Genomic DNA, 22,004 nt, shown 5'->3' with positions numbered 1-22,004 from the left:
ATTATATAACTGGTCCCCAACTGATACACATGGGTGGGCAAATGGCTCTTGTAGGAGAGGATGCACACAACTGGGCACGTTTATACACATATTATGGCATTGTGAGCAAATCCAAGAATATTGGCGCAAAATCGACACGACCATGAGTGAAGTGTTGGGGATAGATCTTAGACCTTAGATATTTAGGAGGCACCTAGGTGCCTCCTAAATATCTGGGAACCCACCAACCTCAATGCCTACACAACGAAATGGGTCACACTTGGGTGTGTGATAGCCAAGAGAAACATCGCACAGCTCTGGGGAGCCTTGCGTCCGCCCACAGTCGTAGCTTGGAAACAAGATCTAGACTGGTGTATGTTGAGAGAGAAGACAGTCTATGTAGCTTGGGGCTGTCCTCGCAAATGGTCTAAGATTTGGGCCTCCTGGAATGCCTATCGGGGAGATATATGTATACCTCCCCATGATGCTCCTGAAGATGTACCCCCATCACCCGTGAATTTCAATGAACTTGTTGTTGCTATATTGTGTATTACCTGATTCTACTGTAAACCAAAATGATTCTGTGATTTGTATCTCTGTGTCGAGACTGTTTAATAAAAAGATTTATTTTAAAAAATATATATATTTAGGTGGTGTTGTCTGTGGATGTTGCGCTTATGATGCATGTGGGTGTATATTCAATAGTGTATGTATGTTGTTGTTGTGCAATGCTTGACTTGGAAACACCACTGCATGGGACGATCAGGGTCTAAATGTACCATGATTGTACTCTTTCAGGTAGCTGGCCTTAAGTGAGAATTCTTCCAACCTGAAATGCCTTATGCCTTCCTTGTTGATATAGCCTTGTGAAGGACCAGGAGGAATGTTCTTGAAAATTAGTTTCCTGGAATTTATCGAGGACCATCTGAAAATATGAACATCTCTTTGAAATAAGTTGTTTCTCACTCTGTATCTTCACTTGGTAGCTTGCTAACTACCATAATCAATACTGTATTGTAAATGACCTACCGACATATGAAGAGTCCTACATACCACAATATATAAAATACTCATGTCTATTGATATTAATGGAACCCTATGCCAGCAAGTGAGAAATGCAGTCTCTAAGGGGGGGTCATTACGATGGTGGACGGACTCGAGTCCGCCTGCTACTGTTGCGGTGCCTGGGACCGCCCGCATGCAATACGGCGGTCCCACACGTCAGATTACGATGTGACCGCCTCTGTGGCAGCCGCATAGTGCATGGCTAACATTGGGCCCGATTCACAGAACTAACTTAAGACAAAATCCCAAACTTACTACTTTTGGTATTCACAGAAGTTAGGATTTTGTCTTAAATTTGTCTTAAGACAGACTTAAGACAGACTTAAGTTAGGATTTTGTCTTAAGTCGGTCTTAAGACAAACTTAAGACAAAATCCTAACTTCTATGAATACCAAAAGTAGTAAGTTTAGGATTTTGTCTTAAGTTAGTTCTGTGAATCGGGCCCATTGTGACGGGTGCTGCTGGATTCAGTACCTGCCGCAATGCTAAACATGCAGGTCATGCTTTTCACTGCACTGCACTACGTGGCAAGGACTATGCAGTGATTGCTACCTCGTGCAGTGAAATGTAGGGGGGTACCATGGGTCTCCCTACAGTGCACCAGCACCCCCAACACAAGGGGGCACCCGCAACGGGCCCTCAAATGCATTCTCCACCAGCCTTTTAATGTTGGTTTACCTACCAAGGAAAGACTGGCTGCGGCCAGCATTGTAATATGGACGATGGTGCCTGCTTCGTACCGCCCCCATTTTACACATGCTGAACACTCTGCCAGGCAATTGGAATGATTGCCTGTGGTGGAATAGTGGCGGGCAGTCTTTACAACCGCCACAGTATCTGAACGATTCCCCCGCCATCTTAATATGGCCGGGGAAAACTGCTGTCCGATGGCAGAGGGCCCGCTACCACATGGCTGGTGGTGGCGGGCCTTCTGCCATCGTAATCAGGCCCTATGTTTAGGGGGCAATGCCATCTAGCATGAAAACACTTATGCCTCCTTAGGTGGTATGCTTCATCACATGGTTCCTATGCACACCACAGCCAAATGTTATGGTATGGGCTACAGATTCCTAAATCAGTAGAAGCTCTTTTAGATGGGTAGTTGGTAGTTAAGTAGTGGGTGTGGGTGACCATGCAGAAGGGAGGTAATGTGAAACAAAACTACATCTTGGTGGACCATTATTTTATTTTGTCCCTAAGGGATAGGGTTAAAAACACACAAAATAGGGGAATAACTTCAACCAGAAAGAGAGCAGGAGTCCCTTATACAGCAGTATTATTTCTAAGGGCCCGATTCACAGAATGAACTTAAGACTCAATCCTAAACTTACTACTATTTTGGTATTCACAGAATGCACTTACTACTTTTGGCATTCGCAGAATGAACTTACTACTTTTGGTATTCACAGAAGTTAGGATTTTGTCTTAAGTTTGTCTAAAGACAAACTTAAGACAGACTTAAGACAGACTTAAGACAGACTTAAGACAAAATCCTAACTTCTGTGAATACCAAAAGTAGTAAGTTCATTCTGTGAATGCCAATAGTAAGTGCATTCTGTGAATACCAAAATAGTAGTAAGTTTAGGACTGAGTCTTAAGTTCATTCTGTGAATCGGGCCCTTAGTGTTTAGAAGAGAGAATGGTGGATCTTATGTGTAAGCAAGCTTGCTCCCTATATAGTGCACTAAAATGACGTACACTGAGTAGAATGTCCTATGAGACCCAAATTGATTTAAAGAGGAAAAAGTAGGTAATACTAACACTCTATTTGGGGTAGTGTGGGCAAACAGTTAGGCTTAGCAGATTGTAGCATTGAGCATTTATTGTTCTCACAGAGGCAATAAATGAGACACACACTCAAAGAATAAATCAAGATAAATTTGCAAAAATAAAACTTAAGTAAGTAGATAATTTCTGATAAATTATTAAAGTTCAGAAAATTGTCACTATTGTGCGCAATTATGCCCAATGAATCTCTATGGGAGAAAGTTGCAAAAATGCATGGAAAATAGCACAGACAGTTCTAGGGGATCACCTTTGAGTTTCAGAGTTGTAACGCACCAAAATTCAAGAGACCACTAGTGGTTTGTTGGGAAATTCGGTTGGGAGCAGGATGCGGCAGGCTTTGGTAGCGGGCGCTACGAAGAATGGGGCACCTAAAAGCCGGCTGCACAGGGGGACTTGTAGGCAAGTCTGAGAGTTCCAAAATCAGGGCTCTAGTTCCAAGGGCCTCTGGAGCGTGTGATCAAATCCATTGGTACCCAGGCTGGGCGGGCTGGGTGCAGAGCAGGTTTGTCACTTGGGCTATGTGCGCAAAGGCTGTCTTCACAGTCAGGGGCAAGCAACTTGCAGGGATGATTTCAGGACTGCTGGGTCACTCACAGAGTAGGTCTCATGGGTTCTGATGCCCCTAGTTGGGTAATTGCTTCCTGGGGTGTTGGAGTTTGAATTGGACTCTTTCGATCGGTGCTGGTGGCAGGGCATTAGATACCCCATGGATTGGTAAGACTCAGCTCCGGTCTGTCCTGTTATCTTCACACTCAGTGGGGAGACATATTTGACCTTCCAGTGCCTGATTACCTCTGCCTGGGTGGTTGCGGCAACAGTTGGGCCTGGGAGCCCCAAGTCGGTAAACCGGACTCTACTCCAAGAAAGTTCTTGGTCAATTGGTTAAAGTCTGGAGGACCTCTGGGGTTTTTAGAGGGCTCAGATTTGCAGGTTGAGACAGCTAACCAAGATGGTCAAAATGTAAAGAGGCAGGCAGGGTTTCGTGCCAAAAGTCTACAGTAGGCGTCAGGTCTCAGGTTTAGCAGCTCTTCTTTGTCTGTTTCCTCTTTAGGACATCCTTTCGATGTTGTTTCTCCATTCGAATAGGCTGCCGTTAAGAACTTCGAAGCTTTAATCATGTTTAATCCGGATCACCTGTAAACCTTTAGCTTCATTTTCTGCATTTCATCCGACCTTTAGATCCTTTTGAGTTGTGGCCATGACTCAACCGGGACGCCCGTAAACGCTCAGCAACATTTATTCCTTTTTATTTAACCCAACACTGATCACTAACCATTTCCAGCCTACGTGTGAGCCATAATATCACGGGGAGTCAAGATTTAGTAACCCCTCACAGGATTCCTAGTCCTGCTTCTCATTATTAGTATATCAGACTTTGCTTTTATGAAAATCTTGCTCAAGGTCTCGCATCTACGAGTCCTCAGCTACCCAATTATGTGTTAAAAACTGAATAAACTGTGACAAGAAGCCCCCCACACCACATTCCAATTCGTGGCTATTATTGTTGGACTGTATCTTGCCACCGCATGTATTGTACCTTCAGTGCCGTGACGAAGGAACTGTTGGGATAAAGTTCCACTCCAAAACACACGTCGCGCTTGTTCTTTTGATATGATTTATTAATTGTATATTTTGGTATTTGTTTGTATATAAGCTGTTGTGTTGGTTGTGTTTTTTTAAATAATTTTAGGTATGTTATCTTTGGTATGTATGTGGTGTCTGATTGTCATTTCACCGTGTGTGTTAGGTCTTAGTGGGACTGTTTTTTATCTGATGGATGTTTTGCAAAGAAGTTTTCATATAATAAATTGATATTTTAAATTATTTATTCGTATAAAAAATATAGAGTTTTTTGATAAATAAAACATAAAAATAATTTCTATTTGTGAGACAATGATGTTATGTCTTATTTAGGATGTATCACCATAACTAATTAACCTATAGGAATAGAATTGATGTTATTGTTCTTTGTTTCCTTCCCTGCCATCCTCTCCCTTGATTCAGGTATCCAGGTATCCAGGGATCCTCTTATGGATTTCTATTGTTTAGCATTTAGGCTGTCTATACCCTCTATGTGACTACCTCCTTTGGAAGGGGGCACAACGCTGACCCTAATAAGCTAATTCCTTCCAAAACAAGATGGAAAAGTCTGAGAAGTTGGGTCCACATCACCTGCCTCATCCTAAGGGTGGTACTGGCTTAATGCTGGCATGCCTCCTAATCTTTCTAATTTTCCCAATTGTCCTTCGGCCAAAAGTGGGGTCTGGACAGGAGGATGGGCATGTTCCACTAACTCGAAAGACCTGAGTTGCATTTCAAAGGTGACATAGCCTTAGAAGCTTCCAGTCTTGGAATGCAATTCCGCTGGGAAGAGGAGTGAAGCATCTCTGTCCAGAGCTGGCATTGTTACCTGCCTTAGAGAGCAAAGGCTCTCATCCCAGGAGGCCAGAAACATGTCTAGTGGTGCCGTGGTGGGTGAGACCAGTCGGTAGTCACACTAGCAGCTTGTAGGTTTTCAGGGGACACTTATTTATTGTGCATTTATTATTAAATCCAACACTGGCATCAGTCTAGGGGCATGGCACTCATGGATGGATGTCATGTTGACTCTTTAGTTTTGTCTGCACCAGGACACACAGCCTGCAATGACAGTTTGCATGATTTTGTGAGGTGTCCCTAGGGTGACACAATTCATGTTGCAGCCTTAGCGAACCCACATACAGTCCCAATGCCTGTGGTACCAACGGTACCACTTACTGGTGACTTACAGGGTGGCTGATGTTGTATCAATTGTGGTAATGTGTAGGGAAAGAACGCTGGCACTGGAAACCTGGTTAGCAGGAACCCAGTCCAATCAAAGTTGCATACTTTGGGAGAATGTAAAGCAGCAACACAGAAAATGAGTCATACTTCAAAATGAAAACTCAGCAGAAGAGAACAGAATAACTCTGAAAGGATACAATCCTAGCAGAAAACAAATAATAATCATTTACCTCACTTGAAATCAGGCATCTTTACAGTTAAATTATTATAAAGATGTACTGTTTACACGAGGCTTTAATTTCAGGTACTGTACAGGAATTAAACCTAAAACGTTACATATCAGTCAACACTGTAACAACATTTCTTCTTGTGCCAGAAATGTGCATACCGAGATTAAAGATTGGCATAAAATATTGAAATACCATCAACCACTTCTGATTATTTTAAGTGATCTTTCTTTTTTCAGACCCTCATACAGAGATAAGAACTTGCAGCCATGAGACCTGAAAATGAAAGCATTGTGACTGAATTCATCCTCAGGGGGTTTACCACAGACAAAGACCTCCAAGTCCTTCTTTTCATAATCTTTATCTTAATTTATGGCTTAGCCCTAATGGGCAATGTGAGCATACTGGTCATCATTTGTATGGACTCTTGTCTTCATACACCCATGTACTTCTTTCTTGGCTGCCTGGCTGTTTTGGATTTTGGATTCTCAACAACCTCGACCCCTAAGATGCTTATTGACATGCTTTCTGAGAGGAAGGTAATCTCATTTTTTGACTGTATAACTCAACTCTTTTTCTATGTGGGCTTTGGTGGCACTGAGTTCTTTCTGTTGGCTGTGATGGCATATGACCGTTATGTGGCTATATGTAACCCATTGCATTATAGCCTTACAATGACGATGAGTCTCGCTATTTATTTGGTAGCTGTAGCATTCTTTGGTGGTTTTCTGAATTCTCTGATTGATGCAGTATGCTTTTTGCAGCTATCTTTTTGTGGCCCGAATATTATTGACCATTTCATGTGTGATTATCCTGTGCTTTTAAACCTCTCCTGTACTGACTTTACCATGACTGAACTGGTGCGTATTGTGTGTGCCCTTTTTGTGATGCTGTCATCCCTTATCTTAGTTCTCATCTCATATTTCTATATTCTTGTTGCTGTCTTGAAGATCCGTACATCTGCAGGAAGACGCAAGGCCTTCTCAACTTGTGTGTCCCACTTCATTTGTGTCTCTCTTTTTTATGGAGCAATACTCTTCATAGAAGTTCAACGCAACTCCAGCACTTCACATGAGAAAGACAAGGTGGTTGCAGTTTTCTCAACAGTTCTAATCCCTGTACTGAACCCCATGATCTACAGCCTGAGGAATCAGGATATGAAAGAAGCCCTGAGGAAGGTACTAAGCCGGGCAATAGTCTTTCAGTAATGGAAACATGCAACCAATATTTGGATCAAATGAGCTTATAGACACACATTCACATATTCATTTACTATAGTACAAAGGTCAAATTCATGTTTGTTATCATAGTACTGCAAAATTGACATGATAATAACATTGTTTACTGTCTCACAGATTGAAGGTAGCAATGAATTCTCACAGGCAGATAACATTGGTCACAGTGCCTCTTCTTCACTATGATTTACCTCAAGGCACAAATATAACACCTAGAACCTTGATTTTAGTTAAATATCATCTGTCAGAACAATAATACACGAGCAAGTGTGTGGCTAAATCATAAATGCAGACAAACAGAGTGTAATATGCTATTAATTGGATCACTGAAATAATATAGAATGACAAAATATAGACTTACCAAAATATAGTCACCAAAATATAGAATGCCAAAATATCGAATTCCTATCTACAAACAGGTAAGTACAAAAATATTGAATCCAAAATATAGTCTGTAAAAAATATAGTCAGTCAAAATATCGAATTTTTTTAAATGTCTTAAAAGTAATTTAAAATTAATGAAATAATAAATATAATTAACTAAAACATACTTAAAAATACTCAAATAACCTTAAAATTAAGATATAATTAATTTAAGTTATTAATAAAAAATGTACAATATTTTACTGTAGGATAGCAGGAGGGTAACATTTAATATTACCACTCCAGTGAGTGCAACAGTAGGGAAAGCGTTGGATAGCGTAGGGGTAAAAAATACTATTCCCACTCCAGTGAGTGCAACAGTAGGGAAAGCGTTGGATAGCGTAGGGGTAAAAAATACTATTCCCACTCCAGAGAGTGCAACAGTAGGGAAAGCGTTGGATAGAGTAGGGGTAAAAATTACTATTCCCACTCCAGAGAGTGCAATAGTAGGGAAAGCGTTGGATAGCGTAGGGGTAAAAAATACTATTCCCACTCCAGTGAGGGCAACAGTAGGGAAAGCGTTGGATAGTGTAAGGGTAAAAATTACTATTCCCACTCCAGAGAGTGCAACAGTAGGGAAAGCGTTGGATAGCGGGAGGGTAAAAAATACTATTCCCACTCCAGTGAGTGCAACAGTAGGGAAAGCGTTGGATAGCGCAGGGGTAAAAAATACTATTCCCAGTCCAGAGAGTGCAACAGTAGGGAAAGCGTTGGATAGCGTAGGGGTAAAAATTACTATTCCCACTCCAGTGAGTGCAACAGTAGGGAAAGCGTTGGATAGCGTAAGGGTAAAAATTACTATTCCCACTCCAGAGAGTGCAACAGTAGGGAAAGCGTTGGATAGCGGGAGGGTAAAAAACTACTATTCCCACTCCAGTGAGTGCAACAGTAGGGAAAGCGTTGGATAGCGTAGGGGTAAAATATACTATTCCCACTCCAGAGAGTGCAACAGTAGGGAAAGCGTTGGATAGCGTAGGGGTAAAAATTACTATTCCCACTCCAGAGATTGCAACAGTAGGAAAAGCGTTGGATAGCGTAGGGGTAAAAAATACTTTTCCCACTCCAGTGAGTGCAACAGTAGGGAAAGAGTTGGATAGCATAAGGGTCAAAATTACTATTCCCACTCCAGAGAGTGCAACAGTAGAGAAAGCGTTGGATAGCGGGAGGGTAAAAATTACTATTCCAACTCCAGAGCGTGCAACAGTAGGGAAAGCGTTGGATAGCGTAGGGGTAAAAATTACTATTCCCACTCCAGAGAGTGCAACAGTAGGGAAAGCGTTGGATATTGGAAGGGTAAAAATTACTATTTCCACTCCAGAGAGTACAACAGTAGGGAAAGCATTGGATAGCGTAGGGGTAAAAATTACTATTCCCACTCCAGAGAGTGCAACAGTAGGGAAAGCGTTGGATAGCTTAGGGTTAAAAAATACTATTTCCACTCCAGAGAGTGAAACAGTAGGGAAAGCGTTGGATAGCGGGAGTGTGAAAATTACTATTCCCACTCCAGATAGTGCAACAGTAGGGAAAGTTTTGGATAGCGTAGGGGTAAAAATTACTATTCCCACTCCAGAGAGTGCAACAGTAGGGAAAGCGTTGGATAGCGTAGGGGTAAAAAATACTATTCCCACTCCAGAGAGTGCAACAGTAGGGAAAGCGTTGGATAGCGGGAGGGTGAAAATTACTATTCCCACTCCAGTGAGTTTAACAGTAGGGAAAGTAATGATTTAATATATTATTAAAAATAAATTAAATATCAATACCAATAAAACATTAATTGAAATGAATAACCAATTTAATATTATGTCATAATTAATTAGAAATACAACTACATATTAGTTATTAAAAATTAATAACCTATTCATAATTATGTAACAACTAATTAATTTTCAATAACAAAAACTAATTAATAATAAAAATTAATACCAATTAAAAATTAACAGTAAATTCATTATCAATACACAAAAAGTATTTTTAATATGTAATCAATTACAATTACATTACTTCCCACCCTATTCCCCTATAAACCCACATCCCACTACAGAAAATACATTAATACAATTATCATAATTATCAAATATTCAATTAATACAAAATAATTACCAATTAATACAAATTAATTGCCAATTAATAGAAATTAATTACCAATTAAAAATTAATTAACAATAAATTTAAAATCAATACCAATAAATAAAAAAAATTATTTACTTAATTACAATTAAATTACTTCCCACCCTATTCCCCTATAAACCCACAACCCGCTACAGAAAATAAATTTAGAAAATTAACATAATTAACAATTAATCAATTAATACAAATTAATTGGCAATTAATAAAAATTAATTACCAATTAATAAATAAAAATAAATTCAAAATGAATACCAATAAATAAATAAAAATATTTAATTAATTACAATTAAATTACTTCCCACCCTATTCCCCTATAAAACCACAACCCGCTACAGAATTAAATTACGCAAAAATTAAATAACATAAAATTCATTACTTAAAATACATTAAACATACATTACAAAAATTAATATACACTTTTCACACATATACTAACATACAAAACACTTTAAAAAAATGTTATTATTAAAAAATCGATATATTTAATGCCTATATTGTATACATCGATATTTTGACTTCTATATTTTGAAAATCGATATTACTTACCTTAAATTCGATATTTTTAACCACTATATTGTGTCCATTCGATATTTTGTCCATTCTATATTTTTACTTCTATATTATGTCCATTCTATATTTTGGAATCGATATTATGACTGTTTACCCTATTAATTATAATTGTTGTACCTTCGCAACTCAAGATTTAATTCCCCACACACACTCAAATATGGTAATAAAGAGTATTCTACATTGTGCATATAATACTTTACTATGAAGGTGAATTGGTATATTGTCAGAAGATGATAGATGGACAATTGCCTTTGGCAACTATGATACAAACACTTATTTTTAGTAATAAATTAACTGCTGTGGAAATACTGCTCATTTCAGCATGATTAACTATCAAACAATTGTTTAATTAGAACATTCCTATAAAATATATGATATGAATATGGAGATTGAATCTGATTTTGAAAGAAGCAGCTAACATAGCAGATCCTCCCACAAGAACTGATATAACTGACATGCAATTATATGTTGTAAAAATGAGGGATCACTCTTTTAGAATAAGAATTTAGTATTTCTTGCTTTTAATCTTTGGTGTAATTCTGTTCCGCAGTTTGTTCTGTCTATTTTTTTCTATGAAAATTCCATGGGCAAAAAGGGTTTTGGGACCTCCCTTTTTTTCAGCCCCACTTACCAGATCACCAATAAACTTTCCAGGGAGATGAGGCAGAATAGTTCCATAAAGATTTGTCATACCATCTCAAATTTGTTACCAAAACATAAAAGCTCTTATAAATAAAATTCTCTCCACTCACATATAACTGCACAATATATATATATATATATATATATATATATATATATATATATATATATATATATATATATATATATATATCCTGGAAATCGTCACACAGCACCCACTGTAAAATCCTCAAATGATGAAGAGCAGACCCTTCAATAGCTGGTGCAGTGATTTTATTTTATTTCATAAATACCAGCGCGCCCGCCATGACGCGTTTCGCCTCAGATAGAAGCTTGATCACATGACATACTGCCAAACCAGGAGGTAGACTTTTAAAGTGACAGTGCATAGCCATTGGCAGTAAACATAGACGAAATAATGTGCAAAATACGCAAATAAATACATATTGCGTCTTACATGAATAGCAACATTTTGGGACATGGTATGTATATAAAAAACATTGTGATTATATACATTTAAGAGCAATGTGTAGAACATTAATAAAAGCCATAGTGACTATTAGCCAATTAAAACTGCATGTCTATCTACACATTAATAAATATGGGGTCAGAAATAAATTTGTTTGCATGACCTGCCAGCTCTTTGAAATTCTTATGGGTCCACTCTCACAATGCTGCCGCACAGTTACCTAGTCTATGATGTATCATTATAATAATTTGTAGCTGCATAGTTCTTTTACAATTCAATTCAGGCCAAGTGGCCCTATTACTGATTCTAGTCTCCCAAAAGGTTGAAAGTGGCAAGCGTAAAGTGCAAAGTTCAAGAAAAAAAGTGCAAAAAAAAGGATTTATACAAGTTTAGAGACAAACAGATTTATAAAAGCAATTGTTTCATAAGTAACTTCACCAAACATAACCACTATCTATATCTTAAAATTCTGGATCCTATTGCTGAAAACAGGCTTGCTCGGACAGGCACCTATCTATTTGATGAATCCTATATACAAGTATGTAAATCCTCTCTGTCATTCAATCCATTAGGATTTTTCGTGTTCAGCTCCAATATATATCTTGTCTCTAGCAGACGGAGTTTGGCCTCGCGGTCTCCTCCTCTCCTAGAAGCTACCACCATGTCAATGACATAATATTGGAGCTGAGAGGGATTCCCTGAGTGTGTTGATTCAAAGTGCCTGGCAACCGGGTAAGCCTGATTGTGTCCCACGATTGCCCATATGTGTTGGAGTATCCGTTTGTTATGTTATGTTATGTTATTTATTTTCTTCTATAGCGCACGGCTACTCCAAGGAGCATCCCGGAGCTTTGGCGAAGAGAACTTATGCAGAGAAACAAACATAACAACTAAAAGCTGAAAGAAAAAAAGAAGCCAGAAGAAACCCTATACAGAAAAGAGCCAGGTCTTTAATTCCTTCCTGAAAACAAGAAGATTACTTGCCCTTCGTAAAGTCAAAGGGAGCTCATTCCAGCCTCGCGAGGCCAGGTAGCGAAAAGCCCGGCCTCCAGTTCTGGAACGCTTAATGATAGGCACAGCCACTTTGGCCAATGAGGCAGATCGTAAAGCCCTGCTAGGCAGGTAAAAGGAAAAGCGTTTCCCGATGTACTTGGGACCGATACCATGAAGGGCTTTAAAAACCAAAGTTAGGCTTTTAAAAAGGATCCTCTTCGAGATGGGCAGCCAATGCAAAGCTTTTAGTAACTCAGCAGCATTGGCTCGTCTCGGAAGTCCGAAAATGGCTCGAGCCGCAGAATTCTGCACCACTTGCAGGCGGGTCAAAAGATATTTGGGTAGACCCAGATAGAGGGCGTTCGCATAGTCTAAACGCGACCCTATTAGCTCCTGCACGATGGTTTTTTTGTGGTGAAGTGACAGCAAAGGAAGAAATTGCCTAAGCATCCTGAGAATGCCAAAGCATTTCCCTGAAAGCCAGATGACATGGGGCCGGAAGGATAGGTCACAATCGATCAGAATTCCAAGGTTTTTTGCCTTCACAGAGGCAGTGTCCAGGGGAAACATATCCTTTGGCCACCAGTCCTTCCAGCTGGAATCAGGAGTGCAGCCAAAGAAAAGCAAGTCCGATTTGTCGGAGTTGCATTTAAGACCCTGACAACGGAACCACTCGAAAACAGCCTCGAGACAGTCCCTAATCCGTATGCCGTCGAAAATCCCACCTCTGTCACATGTGAACAGAAGCTGGGTATCGTCAGCATAGGATATGATCTGGGCGCCGAAAGATTCCGCAACCGCCGCCAGAGGGGCCAAGAAGATGTTAAACAGCATGGGGCTAAGAATGGAACCCTGAGGTACCCCCACCTCTAGCGGCGGCATATCAGCGGAAAAAGGAGGCGCCCAGATCATTTGCCGGCGGCCGGTCAGAAAAGATTTAAACCAGCTCAGCACCGTCCCCCGTAGGCCGATTTCCCAGAGTCTTGTCAGGAGGCCTTCATGGGGGACAGTGTCGAAAGCCGCCAACAAATCAAGCATGACCAACATGGCCTTACCACCGGAATCTAAAACCTCCCTAATGGCGTCGGTAACCTCGAGAAGGGCAGTCTCCGTGCTGAAATTCGCACGGAAACCAGATTGAGACATGTGAAGAAGGTCGTTCTCCTCGATGAAATTGGAGATCGACTGATGTACATGCTTCTCGGTTACTTTCGCCAGCGCCGGGAGGAGAGAGATCGGCCTGTAGTTGGCATGAATGAGAGGGTCAAGGTTTGGCTTTTTGATCAACGGTAGGATCAAGGCACATTTCCAGGCCTGAGGGACCACGCCAGTGGACAGAGAAGAGTTAAGAAGTGGGTTCAGTAAGGTGTTAACAGCTGACGCCACTCTCCCCAGACACTTCGCCGGACAGGGGTCCAGCGGCGAGCCCGATTTCAAACAGGACAAAAGATCTAAAGAATTGATAAGGGTCATAGGAGGAAATTCAGACATAGAAGGCCCATCGCCATCCAAAGGAGGCAGGGACGACCGACAGCTAGTAGCCAACGAAGAGCAGGCAGGACGGAGGGAGTCCTGAATGGATTTAATTTTATCCACAAAAAACTAGGCTAGTTGCTTAATCCAAGCTTCTGAGTGCGTCTGAGAGGGAGTGTATAAAGAGGGAGAAGTAAAATCCTTGACAATTCGGAAAATTTCTCTACTCGCGTTGTCGGCCTCGTCTATTCTTCGCTCCAAGAACACCTTTTTCCCCACCCAGATTTGCCTGTGGTATGATCTTGTCGCCACTCTATACCGCAGTTTCTCGGCTGGATCGTAGCCTCGCCGCCAGGCCCTTTCCGCCTTCTTGCACTCCTGACGTAGGACTTTTAGATGCGGAGTAAACCAAGGAGCGGAGCTACGTCTCTCAGTAGATTTAGTCCTCTTCTCAGGAGCCAACACCTCCAATCTGGCCAAAAACCAATTTTGGAAGAGAACAAGATCCTCCTCCAAATTGCCAGAAATTTGGCAAGGGGAACTGAGGAGGGCTTCGGATAACATGTCGGCAGAAATCAAGTGGAAAGGCCGCGAGGTCCTCATGATGTTTATTGGAGGCCTCGTCCGGGATATGGCAGTGGAGAGCAGCGCAAATTTAATAAAAAATGATCAGACCACAGGACAGGCTGCGGGGGAGACATATTTATTGGTCTTGTAGAAAAGTGGGCTGGTAGTCGGGTACTGCCAACATACCTTAACCCACACAGACACTCCAACACATGAACTGCATAATCTTTCCTGCATGTTAATCTTTTATTTATTGAAATTGGTTCCTGTCTGAAAGGACTGCTGTAGTGCGTCCTATTGCTGCCATACCTACAAGCCTTGCACTGAGGGCAGGTCTTAAAGCCCGTCCTCAGGGATAAGCAAGTGGTGGAAAGTTTTGGTTCTAGAGTGTTCCTAACAAGAGCTTTTGCCATAGAAGGTGATCTACGAAAGGTAAGCAGAGGTCTGTTGGCTACCTTATGTCCAATAATTGGATCACTTTTGATGAGGTTCCAATTCCTGTACAGGATCTTTCTTAGTTCACCATGTTGGCGATTATAAGTTAATATAATACGCGATAGTACATCACGAATCTGACCCTCGACCGCCTCAATCTTTTCCTTAGGAAGCATTGCCTCATGTCTAGTAATAGAAAGCGTACGATTAATAGCTTCAATGAGGCATACATTAGAATATCCTCTGGCCAAGAAGCGTTTTCTGCTCTCTTCCTGCGCGACTGCACATTCTGCATCTGTACTACAGATTCTTCTGATCCGAAGCATTTCCCCGTAGGGGAAGCTCCGGATCAGATGTGCCGGGTGGTGACTGGCAGCATGCAGAACCATGTCGCCGGCAGTGAGCTTCCTGTATAATCTGGTTGCTAGGATGTCATTCTCAACATAGACCTCCACATCTAGGAAATACAGTGATCTGGAACTGATATTGCATGTAAAATTCAAATTGATCCAATTCTTGTTTAATTCTTCAACAAATGCCATGGCACAATCTTGGGTGCCCCTCCAGATGAAAAATAAATCATCTATAAATCGTAGATAGAGGATGATATTATTGGTGGCAATCTCCAGGTGTTGGCCATAAAGGACCCGCTCCTTCCACAGCCCCATGTGTAAACACGCGTAGCTGGGGAGAAGCAGGCCCCCATACCCACACTTCTAACGTGTTGATAAATAGCATTGTTGAAAAAGAAAAAATTCTGTTCCAAACACATCTGTGTCATGTTCAATAACATCCTATTGTGGCTTGCCAAATTCACAGGGCATTTGTCGAGGTAGTATTGCATGGCTTGCAGTCCATCACAATGTCTTATGGAAGTGTACAACGATGAGACATCAATAGTCATTATCCATAAATCAGGTCCCCAAGGTAACCCTTCCACTTTTCATAGAAAATCGAAGGAATCCTTCACATAGGAACTCAAAGATTTCACTGCATCTTGGAGAAAGTAGTCAATGTATTTGGACACATTTTCAATCGAACTATTAATAGCCGAAATGATTGGCCGACCTGGTGGTCTGTCGGCTCCCTTATGAATTTTGGGGATTAAGTAAAAAGACGGAACCACCGGGTGTTCTTTTTTCAAGTATCGGAATTCATCCTCCGATAGAAGTCCAGTGCTCCTCCAAGCCTGCAATTTCAAATGTTGGTCCGCCCATGCCGTCTTTAGATTTTGAATATTACTCCTTCGGTAGCAAGAAGGGTCCCCCAGTTGGGCTTCTGCCTCCTTTAGGTACATTTGTCGTGGCCACAAGACCACGTTTCCGCCCTTTCAGCCTGTTTCACTATTATATCGTTATTAGATGCCAATTTGCTGATAAGTTGATTATTTTGCTTACTGATGTAAAATCTTCTTTTATTTGTGGCGGTGTATAGTTTCTTTAAGTCCTGCACCTCTATTTCCTGATAGGTGTCTAAATTATCATGTTAAAAACAAAATTCCTTTCTGTGTATTAGCTTTTGAGTGGCCTATGGACCTACACACAAATATCAACTTTTTGTGCTATCTGGTGACAGAGGTAAATATATTCATAAGACACTGAAATTCCTTCTCTTAAATTTATTCTTCATAAAAAGTTTTTATAGTTTAAAAACATTTAATGATTCACATATTATACAACATTCTTCCTCATATACTCTGGTACAGGTTCAACATTGCCTATGACTTTTCCTTTTATAATACAAAACTCAGAGTAAATGTTACACAAAGTAAATACATTTCAACATAAATCACAATTCTCTAAAACCAGCAGAAAAGTCCTTTTCTGCTGGTTTTTCTTTTTAGGTTGAAGCAGGAAATACTCAATTTCAGCTTACGGGTGAACCTATAAATGTCCATTCTGGTGTCTGCATAGTTCATATTACAGGGTGGACAATATGATAATCCCAAGTTCAGGACAGCTGTGTCCCCCGCAGTCAGCTTGAGGTCAGGAAGGAGGTGAGGCGGAATAGTTCCATAAAGATTTGTCATACCATCTCAAATTTGTTATTACCTACTGGCGGTCGCCAGTAGGTATATATAGTTAGGATTTTTTCTCTATGGGTTTTTTGAAAATTCTATGTCTAATAACTTTGGCGTTTGTGGACGGAATTGGCTGAAATTTTCAGGAAAATGGCACATTTTGTTTCTGAGCAGCCTTTGAAAATTTGGGGGGGGTTCGTCAAGGGGGGGCCGAGAAAAAAGGGGGGTCCCAAAACGCGTTTTTCCCATGTTAATTTCCATAGGGCGGTTGGCCTCACTTTTAGCCCGAACGGCTGAATGGATTTGCACGAAACTTGGCAAAATTGTAGGGACTGGTAGCCCGATGTGCCTTTTGTAGGTCTCAATATATGTGCTCCAGTGGATTTTGAGAAATTAACGTTTAAAAAAAGATATATATCTGTAAGCGCGGACCAGGCAGCGGTCTGGTTCGCGGACTTTTCGCGCAACGGAGTTTTGTGAAGCGAAGCTGATTGGTTCTCCGGCGTCTGTCAACATTCCAAACAGTCCGTAGCGGCCGCCATCTTGTCTCTCGGTAGGATCGAGAGACAAGAGGAGGCGAAAGCGAAGGGGCAAATGACCATAAGGGGGAATAGTAGATCCTCGCTGACCCCCTAGGTTTGATGTGGAGGTTTTAAAAGGGCCCCGCGGGGCAAAAAAAAAAATAATAATAATAATCGAACGGCTGAATGGATTTGCACGAAACTTGGCAAAATTGTAGGGACTGGTAGCCCGATGTGCCTTTGCTAGGTCTCAATATATGTGCTCCAGTGGATTTTGAGAAATTAACGTTCAAAAAAAGATATATATCTGTAACAGCGCTCCGCTTCGCGTACTTTTCGCGTTACGGAGGTTTGCGAAGCTGATTGGTTTTTCGGCGTCTGTAAACATTCCAAACAGTCCGTAGCGGCCGCCATCTTGTCTCTCGGTAGGATCGAGAGACAAGAGGAGGCCAAAGCGAAGGGGCAAATGACCATAAGGGGGCATAGTAGATCGTCCCTGACCCCCTAGGTTTGATGTGGAGGCTTTGAAAGGTTCTCGCAGGGCAAAAAAATATATACCGTTTTTTTAGTTTTTTTGCGTGGAGTGCGCTCGGTTCGCGAACCGGGAAGCGTTCTGGGGAGCGTACTTTCTTGAAAATTAGTGAAAAAAGTTAGAGTACAATAATAATTGTGAGTGATCAGATGTAGGGTAGCTCTGAGAAGAGCTTTTGGGTTTATGGTACATTTAGGTACTTATAAGTAGGTACCAATGCACATTCTTAAATTCAGAGTGAAAACTCTGTTGCCCTCATCTGAGAAGTGAACTCCATCTCCTCTGTAGATATCTTGCATGTAGTAACGCAAGTTATTGTTGTACAGGGAGCCCATTCCATGGTCTCTCATGTAAGCTGAAACAGATTTGTTTACATGCTTCCTCGATTTCTCAATTTGTGGACAAAATTGGTTCGACCACCTCCATTTCTGTCTTTGGCATATATTTGAATATACCAAGGCAGTCTGAGGAAAAAGTGCCATCAATTGCTCAAAGGTGTCCTTTAAAAGCATTTCCAGACCTACCCCAGTCAAAGTGCCCAAATCATTACCTCCACAGTGCACAATTAACAGGTCAGGTTTTGGCAAATGCATAAAGGTTTTCACCAATGGTATCAATTGGTGACATTTTAATCCTCTGTGGCCAAACCACTTAATTTCCACATCTTGTAAATTGAGGTTAGGTAAATTCCTGTTTTCAGCGTACCTTTGAGCCCAATAGATGTAGCTATGTCCAACAATCCAGACAGAAAACATGGCGAGAGAAGGTTCTCCTGCAGTCAGATGAAGTGTGGCAATGAAATGGCAGTTGAAAAAATGAGAGTGTAAAATGAAAAAAACTGAGGAGTTTCTGTGTTAATGAAGCAGTAAGAGTGATTGGTGGATTTTGATTGCTGAAAACAGAAAGTTAGTGTGCATGGATGAGTTCGTTGAAAGATGTATTTTGAGTGGCGAAGAAAAAATCATTAAATGAAAGAATGCTTTGGATATGCAGGTGCACTGAGAGTTCAGAGTTCAATTGCAACATTGTTGTGTGAGAGGTCTTGCAAGAGGTGGTTGCTATGCAGAAAAAGCAGAGAGGGGGCAGAGGGGGGAAGGGTTTTGCTTTGAAAAAAAGTGAGGGAAGAGTTTTGATTGGGTGACATGAGAGATCTGTGTGAGGAATTACAGCATTTCTGTGCTTTTGATAGCTGCAGACTCTGGAGTGCATACCTTTTGCTCTGCTGAAGACAAATTGGTGTGTTTCTGAGACTGTTTTGAAACTGAAAGTACTTGCTAAGGTGAGAAAAAATTTCTTTAATTTAGATAGAAAATAGTGTGCTTTAAGGAGAAAATTATGAAGAAAGTTGTGTTTTTCAAATGTTGCTTTGTCTCAAGTGTTTCACAAATAGATTTTGTTTGTTTGAGAAATTGTAATTGGAGAAAATGTGAAGTATTAGTACTGACAGGGCTTTTATGTGCATAGGAGCTGTGGAGTGTTTTCAAATTATGACTTGTAAATCGTTTTTGAGAAAAAGCAATGGTTTTAATATTGATGAGAAGGATATAATGGTGTCTGCTTCTTTATAAGGTAATTGAGAGTCTTTCCCATTTCAATGTAAGAAGTTTGTCTGTGGAGCAAATTGCTTGTAAATATGCTCCCACCTGTGCATGGCAAATTTAGATTTTGAATGTTTCCGTTACATAGGCATGTTAAAGGTGACTGAAACATGCTGCAAAGGCAATCAAAAAATGCTTTTATGTGTCTTAAGGACATTTTAAGTCATTTCCCCATGTGCAGTGTTTTCAAATTATGAGTTGAAAATCGTTTTTGAGGTAAAGGAATGTTTTCAAAATTTATGTGCACCATATGACCCCAATTTTTTTTTTCAGGGGTGCAGCAGGGTGTTCTTGAGATACCCCTGCACCGTCGGAAAAATTCGTAATTTGCGATGAGGTAATTGCTAATCGCAAATTGCACCTTCATTCCTATGGGCCTCCTGCTGCATGGAAATGAATGGGTAATCTTGCTGAAATGCAAAGTCGAATCTGTATTTAAAAGGGTCTGCACCTCTGTACGGGTGTTCGCTATGTGAAGCACGAAAGTTTCACGGGCCGAACTCAAGGCCACCTCTCTCTGAGACAAAAGAGCTCTTATTCTTGCCATGCTGTTGAAATGTGCTCCCAAGGTTGGTATTTGTGGCCAGATTGAAAACTCCCTATGTTCATGTGTGGGAGGAAATAGAACATTTCTGCAGCAAATAACCCGTTCATTTACTGTTACGATAAAATGAATACTTTTAATTAACCCAGAACAATCTTCATTATTGAGCATCAAATAACTACCATTTTCCAAGAACTTGAACGTGGGGATGATAGCAGGAACTGGCGTGCCTTGCAACACGCAAGCCATATTTGGTCGGTGTTTGTTGCATGAACCGTGTAACTGTCTGTGCCTACACATTAGTGAATGATCTGGCGTCTCAGTGCATTCCTCTCCATTCAGATAAAGTTCTTGATCATCTTTGAAAATCTGTATGTGTATGGAAGCGACCAGACTTGATGAAGAAAACCACTACCTAAAGGTTAATAACGACCTATTGGTATATATTTCATACAATTTGAAAACTTATATAAAGCAAAAGGCAGCGTTATTAAACCGTGGATAAGGCACGTTGCCAAAGCAGTCAACCTTTTGGATTTATACTGGAAATGTTAAAGGAAGAATTACGGAGTAGGGCCTGTAAATCTTTAATAGACAACGAGTAAAATTACTCCAACCATCGTATTCCTCTAACTCCGGGATAGTAGGGGTGTTTAATTTTTTAGAAGTAGCCAATCCAAAGCATTTGGTCTGGGAAATTGTTTCATTCACAAACAACATATGTTTTGGGATGAGACATGCACGGTGGAAAGCCTCAGTGCCTTGTACCTGCCAGGTTCGTGAACCCCAAACTGATGTAGATCCTGGATATTTTTACTCTGTATTACGTTAGCATGGTCTCATTACTGGTTTAAACGCCATTTTTCCTTTTTTGTAACTTCTGCACACGACACTTAGTTGTTGCTTTAGCTTTCAGCCTACCTGCGTCAAGATCTATGCCTGCTTCAAGCAGGCGCAGGGTTTTGATGTAGCTTTGTCCTATCTGATTGTAAATGCGGCACACCGTGGGTGGCAGAGCAGCGGTGCACGTTAACTGGTGCATCCCTGGGGATGTGCTAGTTAATATAAATCTGTCCCTTTACATTTAATTATGTGCAGGGGACACAGAGTAGGTGAGGTTTATCCAAGGTTAAGAAGAGATGAGTCCTGTTCAGTGAAAAATTGGAGATAGGCTTCAGTATATTATATACTTAAGTAGTGTGTTAAGTTTTTGATGACTGTTATTAATTTACTGTTGGGTAATAGTGGTTAATAACATTTTTTATTATATTTTACCACAGATTCAACTGCACATTATTTCAAGATTTTAGGATGCCTAGCAAAGAAAGAGTAAGAAAGGCTGGAAAACGTCAAAGACAGCAGGAGCATGGAATATTGCAGCAGTCCTCTAACAAAAAGATTTGTCAAGTCACCAAGAAAGCACCGGGTAAGAGTCGAAAAACAGTCATAAGAAATATGTGTAGTAAAAAAAATATTACTACAGAAAATGTTTCACTCCAGAAAAGGAGACCGAATTCAAATGGTAAGGAAAGGCCAATGAGAAATGTTACTGCTAGAGTAAGAGATAACTCTATGCATGAAAGTAGAAGGAAACAACAGTTTAGGGATATTCGTAAACGAATGTTCCGCAACAGGATAATTGGGAATTTGTTAAAAAATATTAAGAAAGGTCAGCAGAAAGTGGTTTTTTATAAGAGAAAAAAAATAGTTGAGAAAGTTATTGATCAGGCATTTGAATTTAAACGTAAGTTATTTATTTTGACAATCAATAGAATTAGGAAGCTAAACAAGGTAATTTATGATTTCAAAAGAAATAGTAGATGGAAGAGAATAGTTAATCGTAGTAATTTTTGTGAAGTTTTTTCTGGAGAATGGATGCATAGTTCAAGCTCTGAGGCATTTTTTAATGAGGAGAGTTATTTCCAGGATAATGATTTGGTGCATGCAGTTGACACCAGTGGTCGAGCTTATGAAGTGAAAGATGGTTGTCCAGTTGAAAAAGAAAAACTTGTGAGAACAGAGATAGAAGAGGT

At 40.5% G+C, this 22,004-nt stretch overlaps 1 protein-coding gene across 1 annotated transcript; it reads left to right on the top strand.

The window, feature by feature from the left end:
* Nucleotides 1-6,091: 6,091 nt before the first annotated feature.
* Nucleotides 6,092-7,030, top strand: LOC144761148 (olfactory receptor 5T7-like). The gene has a single exon (XM_078646642.1). It carries the CDS (start codon nucleotides 6,092-6,094, stop codon nucleotides 7,028-7,030), a length of 939 nt encoding a protein of 312 aa, XP_078502768.1.
* Nucleotides 7,031-22,004: the final 14,974 nt, after the last annotated feature.

The sequence above is a fragment of the Lissotriton helveticus genome, chromosome 1_1 (assembly GCF_964261635.1).
Source record: "Lissotriton helveticus chromosome 1_1, aLisHel1.1, whole genome shotgun sequence".
NCBI classification, from domain to species: domain Eukaryota; kingdom Metazoa; phylum Chordata; class Amphibia; order Caudata; family Salamandridae; genus Lissotriton; species Lissotriton helveticus.
The sequence above is the reverse complement of the archived record's forward strand: the minus strand, read 5'-3'. Positions and strand labels throughout refer to the sequence as shown.